Below are 7958 nucleotides of genomic sequence, written 5' to 3' on the forward strand. Positions count from 1 at the left end.
CTTCTCTAACATCATGTTCTCCTAATAAAAAATCTTAAATTATATGCATAAAGACATTCTAAATTTGAGGATTTTGTTGTGCCACCTTCTCCAGCATCATGTTCTCCTAATACAAAATCTCAAATTTTATGCATAAAGACATTCTAAATTTGAGGACAGGATTTTGGCATGCCACCTTCTCGAGCATCGTTTCTCCTAATACAAAATCTCAAATTTTATGCATAAAGACATTCTAAATTTGAGGACAGGTTTTTAGCGTGACACCTTCTCTAACAGCATCTTCTCCTAATACAAAATCTTAAATTTTATGCATAAAGACATTCTAAATTTGAGGACAGGATTTTAGCGTGTCATCTTCTCTAACATCATGTTCTCCTAATAAAAAATCTTAAATTATATGCATAAAGACATTCTAAATTTGAGGACAGTATTTTGGCATGCCACCTTCTCCAGCATCATGTCCTCCTAATTCAAAATGTCAAATTTTATGCATAAAGACATTCTAAATTTGAGGACAACATTTTGGTGTGCCACCTTCTCCAACATCGTGTTCTCCTAATACAAAATCTTAAATTTTATGCTTAACGACATTCTCAATTTGAAGACAGGATTTTAGCGTGCCACCTTCTCGGACATCATATTCTCCTAATACAAAATTCTAAATTTTATGCTTAAAGACATTCTCAATTTGAAGACAGGATTTTAGTGTGCCACCTTCTCGGAGATCATGTTCTCCTAATAAAAAATCTTAAATTTTATTCTTACAGACATTCTAAATTTGAGGACAGGGTTTTGGTGTGCCACCTTCTCCAGCATCATGTTCTCCTAATACAAAATCTTAAATTTTATGCTTAACGACATTCTCAATTTGAAGACAGGATTTTAGCGTGGCACCTTCTCTAACATCATGCTCTCCTAATACAAAATCTCAAATTTTATGCATAAAGACATTCTAAATTTGAGGACAGGGTTTTGGTGTGCCACCTGCTCCAGCATCATGTTCTTCTAATACAAAATCTCAAATTTTATGCATAAAGACATTCTAAATTTGAGGATTTTCTTGTGCCACCTTCTCCAGCATCATGTTCTCCTAATACAAAATCTCAAATTTCATGCATAAAGACACTCTAAATTTGAGGACAGGTTTTTAACGTGACACCTTCTCTAACATCATGTTCTCCTAATAGAAAATCTTAAATTATATGCATAAAGACATTCTAAATTTGAGGACAGTATTTTGGCATGCCACCTTCTCCAGCATCATGTCCTCCTAATTCAAAATGTCAAATTTTATGCATAAAGACATTCTAAATTTGAGGACAGGATTTTGGTGTGCCACCTTCTCCAACATCATGTTCTCCTAATACAAAATCTTAAATTTTATGCTTAACGACATTCTCAATTTGAAGACAGGATTTTAGCATGTCACCTTCTCGGACATCATATTCTCCTAATAGAAAATTCTAAATTTTATGCTTAAAGACATTCTCAATTTGAATACAGGATTTTAGTGTGCCACCTTCTCGGACATCATGTTCTCCTAATAAAAAATCTTAAATTTTATTCTTACAGACATTCTAAATTTGAGGACAGGGTTTTGGTGTGCCACCTTCTCGAGCATCGTGTTCTCCTAATACAAAATCTTAGATTTTATGCATAAAGACATTCTAAATTTGAGGACATGATTTTAGCGTGGCACCTTCTCTAACATCATGCTCTCCTAATACAAAATCACAAATTTTATGCATAAAGACATTCTAAATTTGAGGACGGGGTTTTGGTGTGCCACCTGCTCCAGCATCATGTTCTTCTAATACAAAATCTCAAATTTTATGCATAAAGACATTCTAAATTTGAGGATTTTGTTGTGCCACCTTCTCCAGCATCATGTTCTCCTAATACAAAATCTCAAATTTCATGCATAAGGACACTCTAAATTTGAGGACAGGTTTTTAACGTGACACCTTCTCTAACATCATGTTCTCCTAATAGAAAATCTTAAATTATATGCATAAAGACATTCTAAATTTGAGGACAGTATTTTGGCATGCCACCTTCTCCAGCATCATGTCCTCCTAATTCAAAATGTCAAATTTTATGCATAATGACATTCTAAATTTGAGGACAGGATTTTGGTGTGCCACCTTCTCCAACATCATGTTCTCCTAATGTAAAATTTTAAATTTTATGCATAAACACATTCTCTCTTTCAAGACAGGATTTCGGCGTGCTATCTTCTCGGACATCATGGTCTCCTAGTACAATATCTTATATTGTATGCTGAAAGTCATTCTGATTTTCAAGACAGGATTTTGGCGTGCCACTCATCCGTGCTTCATTTTCTCCTGATTCTAGGTCTCAAATTGCTGCCTGAAATACTTACCGGTGTTGAAATACTTACCGGTGCTTATACCTTTTTTACCACAACTGGTTCTAGTTTTGTGACGTGTCATCTCCTCAAACGTTATGTTCTCCTGATTCAAGTCCTTAATTTGGTGCCTCATATACTTACCTATCTTGAGAATACTCATGCTAAATGCTTCTTTTGGATATTTTGTTGTATCAGGAGCATAATTGGCTCTAGGGTTGTGACGTGTCATCTCCTCAAGCCTTATTTTCTCCTGATACTCTTTATTTTCGAAAAATCTGTTGCGAGAATTTTTGAATTGCTGTAATTATTCTTTAATGAAATTCATATTTTTTATAGATTGTTTACTTGTTATTATACAACTAATTTTTCTTATAATCTGCTTAAGTATTAGTAGGTCTAATAGTTTACTTATTGACTACTTGTTTGTTTGTAGTTTGCGTAGTTCTTCGCTCGATATCGTTTTACAAATAGTAATATTCGGAGGAATCGAAATTTGATTTAATTTAGAAATAGTATATTCCGAGATATTAATATTTGTAAAACGATACCAATTACCAAGACCCACCACGAGGAGGTGACTACGCACGGGTCTCATTATAGTATATATCTTTAATTATGCTGTTTTATATATTTATTACACGAGTCACGACGAATTATTTTTGCAACTTTTTTATTACGATTAAATAATTGAATTAATTATTTCATTGAATAATTCAGTCATTTCTGTTAAGTGCATTGCTCAAGATTGTTGTAAATTTTAAATAACACTTAGAAATATTATAAAAGAGAATTTATTGTTTAATTGTTGCAAGTAAATTATTGGAAATATTAGATAATGTTTAAACAATTGGAATATTCAGAAATATTATTTAATAATTCACTTCGGACGTTTAATCGATGTGAACATGATGAAGGTTCAACTTATACTGATATTTTTCCTTGTTCAACTTTCAGGTAAAGTCAGTAATGTGTAGTTTTTGTCAACATTTCCAAAAATTCTTTTGCTATTACAGTAATCAATAATTTTACAGTTTCCACAGGTCTTATTTAGTTAAAATTTTACAATTTTATTGCATTGATGAAGTACCATCACGTTCAATTCAATAAATAATTCTCGAAAAGTATTTGTCAACATTGTCCATATTTTTTTGATTTTCGCGGTGCAAAATTTGCCTGAATCGGTACGACAGGATGTGAAAATGGTAGGCAGAAAAAATATCATTCTATAGTCTATTCATATACCTTGTTTGTGCTGTGGTTATACTTTTCCTGGTCGGTATTATAGACTCTAGGTCACGAAGTCCCATTTTATGTTCAGTCTCTTCTATCTTTAGTTAATGGTCCTGCTTTTCTGCCCTTGTCACTCTTGGTTCTGTTGCGTTGCACGTGTATTTTACCCGCGTGACATGTGCACAATGTTTACGATTTTCGATCTTCAACGTTTAGTTTCGTTATAAATATTTTGAGGATTATTTGATAATTTATTTATATTTTTTAGTCACTACGGTATGGCTCGTATCGGGGATGTTGTGAGTACGATAAACTTACTTGATGTTACAAATTTTTCCATGAAAATGATCCTTAACCTACCATGTCTATCTTTCCTTCTGAATATTACCGTAAATTTGATTGTAGATTGTTTAGAAATTTTGTTTTGAATTGAAATCATTTTTTACGACTGCAATTTTGATTAATTAACATTCATGTGTGAAAACACGAATCATAATCGGTCAACAACGTGATAAGACACAAGTTATTTTATGATTACAAAAATTTGTTAACTTGCAGATTTTAATATCTAATTGGTATACCTTATATTTATACATGTTTATTTTAATATCAATATATTTATTAATTTAGAACAATTCTAATTTTAAGACTGCAGATCAATTGATAGCTGGTACTAGTGTATTATCTAGACCTGCAGAAGAATTTGACAATGATGTAAGTTGCAAATGAAAAACAAGAAATAAATGAATTTATAAAGGTAATAATCATAATAATTCCCTCTTTTTAGCCCTCTGTAGAAGCAATGTGGGCAATGAAAGCCATGGAGCATGCTGAAGTTTATTTTAATGTAAAAGAAATTTTAATACAATTGACTTAATTCTATATGAAAGAAAAAAAAAAAGTAAAAACATTCAAAGTTTGATTTTTAATTTGAAATTTCTATTTTAGATTTTATGTTCAGTTGATCCTAAATTTTTGAAACTTACACCTCATGATGAACAAATATATAAAAGCTTTCGTGATGTTTTCCCCAATCTCAAAGTAGATAAAATAAATGAAGATGAATTAAAATCGCCTGAAGGGAAAATGAAATGGAGACCATTCTGTGAACAGTTTAAGGGACTTGTTGAAGATTATAGTTTTGGTACATTGTTAAGAGCAGAATGCGAAGGAGATTACTCAGAGGAAAACAGTATACTTACAACTAGAATACAATTTTATGCCATTGAACTTGCGAGAAATAGAGAAGGATTCAATGATGGTATTAGGAAAAAGTACAAACCAAAACAGTCTACAGAAAAATCATAAATTAACAATTACAATATTCTAATATTCTGTGTTAATTACTTGAATAGCGTGTAATTTTTCATCCACAATTTTTTATAACTCGAATATATAAGATCTTATAAAATGTTATTTATAATGAGCAGTATCATGAAATAAATAAGTTTAAGAAAAAAACATATTATTACCAATATATAAAACTTTTATTTCAAATTTTTTATTTTTAAACTAATTAGAGGGTTTGATGCACGTGCTTGGTACTTTAATTGTGTAGCAGTAGGCTTAGTTGCTGCAGCTTCTCTATTAAACTTCCTCTTTCTGTTAATACCGACAAGCCTTTTCAAAGTTGGTGGGACTATATATTCTGGTACATTTTTCAACTGTGGTTGTAATTTTATGGTATGCAATGCTTTGTCTTGCCTCAGTGATTGTAGATCTTTCGGATTATCTGCGAAATAGCTTTTTAATTTTTCACAATTGAGTATCTCTTGTTTGATTTCTTTTAAACGAGCTTCGCGAACAGCAATTCTCGTTACCGCTTTCCAGGCATCTTTTGCTCGATATCTGGAAATAAACATTGACGAAGTCAAAAATGAAATAAATTTAAAACAACAGATTTTTATTTAACATACCGAAAACCTTCGACCTCTTCTAGCTTGAATTTGTACGTTTTAAACAATGTATCGTGATTGTAACAATTTTTCAATTCGCTTTCCACTTGTTCGAGAAGCGGTCTTTCTCTTATTGATACGAAACTCAATGCCGTTCCTTGATTTTTTCCTCGAGCAGTACGCCCGGCTCTATGAATGTAAGAATTCACATCTTGGGGAAAATCAAAATTAATTACATTGGACACAAACTGAAAATCAATGCCACGTGCTACACCGGACTCTTTGTCCTTCTTCCGTTTTCCTCTTTTAATCTTCATTATATGAGGCTGTAAGGGATAGAAAAATTGGGAATTTACACTGATCTATACACATACATGAACTATATATATAAATATATAATATTTACTTCCTCCAAAGATTTTTCATCTGATGCTATTATAATATCATATGTTCCAGAATTAAATTGTGTCACCGCTCTACATCTCGAAACTGCTGGCAGCTCAGAGTTTAATACACAAGTTGGTATACCAAATTGTTCTAGAAATAATTTTAACTTGTAACATCTATCTACTGTATTTACAAATATAAGAGTCTTTCCTCTGAAAGAAAATTTAAAAGAATTTTTTATTAATGGGCTACATTAACTGTTTCTTGAAATGTACCATTAAATTCCATGGACTTACCTAATTAAATTTAATTTAAACAAAGCATATAAAATAGCAGCTTTATCATTTTCTTCTGCTGCGAGACTATAATGCGATAACTGTGATAAAGGGGCTAGTGGCGGCTCTTCTAACTTCAAAATTGCTGGCTTACGAAGTACCATCTTTTTAAGAGTTATCACGTTTTCCGATAATGTTGCAGAAGCTAATGCTGCTTGGTATATGAGAGGCAAATAATTCAGCAAACTTTTTATTTCATCCTCGTACCCAAATGAAAATATCTGAAATGCAAATAAATAAAATTATCACGTATGAAACAAGTAATTAAATCTGAACCACTTACCAAGTCGGCTTCATCGATTATCAACGTTTCAAGAGACTTTTTCAATTTCATATTGTTCGCTTTTAAATGTTGCAATATTCTACTTGGAGTACCGATAACAATATCAGGTTTCTCTGCCAGTAACAGTTTCTGTGCGTTAAGATCTATTTGCGGGCTGACGTCAGTAATCCTCACTTCTCTGCTACATTTTATTGTCAAGCATATCACAACGTCGTGTATTTGTTTGCATAACTCTTTACTTGGAGCTACGATAAGACCTTTGATCTCTTGCTTTTTCTGCATTCGTTTGTGCGACAAAATCTTTTGAATAAGTGGTACAGCAAACGCAGCTGTCTTTCCAGATCCCGTACGAGCTCGGATTAAAACATCTTTTCCCTCGATCATTAACGGTATTGCTTTCTCTTGTATCAACGTAGGCTCCGCCCAACCTAACTTTGCAATAGCCTGTAAAATATTTTATTCCACGTGTAAATATGTAATCGCGGGTAAAAAGTGAATTCTAGAAAACGAAAGAGTAAATTAAAAAGTGTCACAGTGATTTTCACTAAATTTGCAGCTATCTACGTGTTGGGAACATAACCTCTCTTTTGCGAGTGAGGAAGATACGTGATATTTTACCTTTAGAATTCTGTCGTCTAGTTCCAAATCATTAAAATTTTTCGGCTTTTCCTCGTTCTCTTCGTCCACTTCCATCTCGTCTGATGCCATAATGTGTTAAAATATGTAACTCGAAATACGAAGCACGTGTCGATCTGTCAGTGCATTTGGATCGTTTATTTGCATTGGCGAACAGCGCCATCTAACATTTATCTGGGTAGCTCTATCTCGATCTGTCTCGATCTAATTCGATATATATCTAAATTCAAATATCAGTACAAGCAAATAAAGTGGAATTTGTCAAGTTAATCGTAACAATGAAATGCAAATCACTTTCCAATTAAGGAATAATTTAAATCTGAGAAACACCGTTGCCAGAAAGCACAAGAAAATTTGCGAAAGAGACAACGAAATTTCTAAGAGTGGCCAAGCGGTAATTAATATAATTAATGTAGAGTGGAACGAGCTTTTGGGGGATGTACAACAGAGACTCGAGACAAGAGAGACCATTTCTAGAATATATTGCTATATACACACTTTAATAACCAAAAACAAACATTACAGTAATAATATTGTTATTAATATAATATTATGTAATAATAGAATCGTTTATCAATTGTAGTGTAAACACTAAAAATCTTGCTTTCTCTTTTTATTGGAAAGAACAACGCATACGCTTTGCCTCTTTATTAATTAATATTAATTCATGATCGTCGCGAAGTAACCGCGCTTGCGACTCCGGCGTCGATCGCGACTGAAGAGAGAAAAATTACATCGCCACCGCGCGGAACACACAATTTTTTCGCGCGCGGCGGGTTTGTTGCAAACTAAATTATCGCGGAGGCGATCGATAGTTCGTC

At 32.8% G+C, this 7958-nt stretch overlaps 2 protein-coding genes across 2 annotated transcripts; one reads left to right on the forward strand and one right to left on the reverse strand.

The window, feature by feature from the left end:
- Positions 1–3660: 3660 nt before the first annotated feature.
- On the forward strand, positions 3661–5037 carry LOC122534316 (protein PBDC1). Its single transcript, XM_043664831.1, has 4 exons — positions 3661–3900; positions 4250–4315; positions 4389–4448; positions 4550–5037. Exons 1-4 carry the CDS (start codon positions 3880–3882, stop codon positions 4907–4909), a joined length of 507 nt encoding a protein of 168 aa, XP_043520766.1. The 5' UTR covers positions 3661–3879; the 3' UTR covers positions 4910–5037.
- Positions 5038–5069: 32 nt separating this feature from the next.
- Positions 5070–7374, reverse strand: LOC122534313 (probable ATP-dependent RNA helicase DDX56). The gene is made up of 6 exons (XM_043664829.1): positions 7120–7374; positions 6502–6945; positions 6180–6439; positions 5903–6095; positions 5518–5822; positions 5070–5449 (listed from the first exon to the last, which is right to left on the reverse strand). The coding sequence occupies exons 1-6, from the start codon at positions 7207–7209 to the stop codon at positions 5089–5091; spliced, it is 1653 nt and encodes a 550-aa protein (XP_043520764.1). The 5' UTR covers positions 7210–7374; the 3' UTR covers positions 5070–5088.
- Positions 7375–7958: the final 584 nt, after the last annotated feature.

This window comes from Frieseomelitta varia, unplaced genomic scaffold (genome assembly GCF_011392965.1).
Source record: "Frieseomelitta varia isolate USP_RPSP 00005682 unplaced genomic scaffold, Fvar_1.2 scaffold_586, whole genome shotgun sequence".
Classification (NCBI taxonomy): domain Eukaryota; kingdom Metazoa; phylum Arthropoda; class Insecta; order Hymenoptera; family Apidae; genus Frieseomelitta; species Frieseomelitta varia.

What these genes read in the sequence shown, in the direction of transcription:
- LOC122534313 (XM_043664829.1), bottom strand. Translation starts at nt 7,209, where the DNA reads ATGGCATCAGACGAGATGGAAGTGGACGAAGAGAACGAGGAAAAGCCG. An exon ending in TAATCGATGAAGCCGACTTG is followed by an intron (nt 6,440 to 6,501) that starts GTAAGTGGTTCA and finishes TTTGCATTTCAG; the next exon opens with ATATTTTCATTTGGGTACGA. An exon ending in ATGAAAAATCTTTGGAGGAA is followed by an intron (nt 5,823 to 5,902) that starts GTAAATATTATA and finishes TATCCCTTACAG; the next exon opens with CCTCATATAATGAAGATTAA.
- LOC122534316 (XM_043664831.1), top strand. Translation starts at nt 3,880, where the DNA reads ATGGCTCGTATCGGGGATGTT. An exon ending in TGGCTCGTATCGGGGATGTT is followed by an intron (nt 3,901 to 4,249) that starts GTGAGTACGATA and finishes TCTAATTTTAAG; the next exon opens with ACTGCAGATCAATTGATAGC. An exon ending in CAGAAGAATTTGACAATGAT is followed by an intron (nt 4,316 to 4,388) that starts GTAAGTTGCAAA and finishes CCCTCTTTTTAG; the next exon opens with CCCTCTGTAGAAGCAATGTG.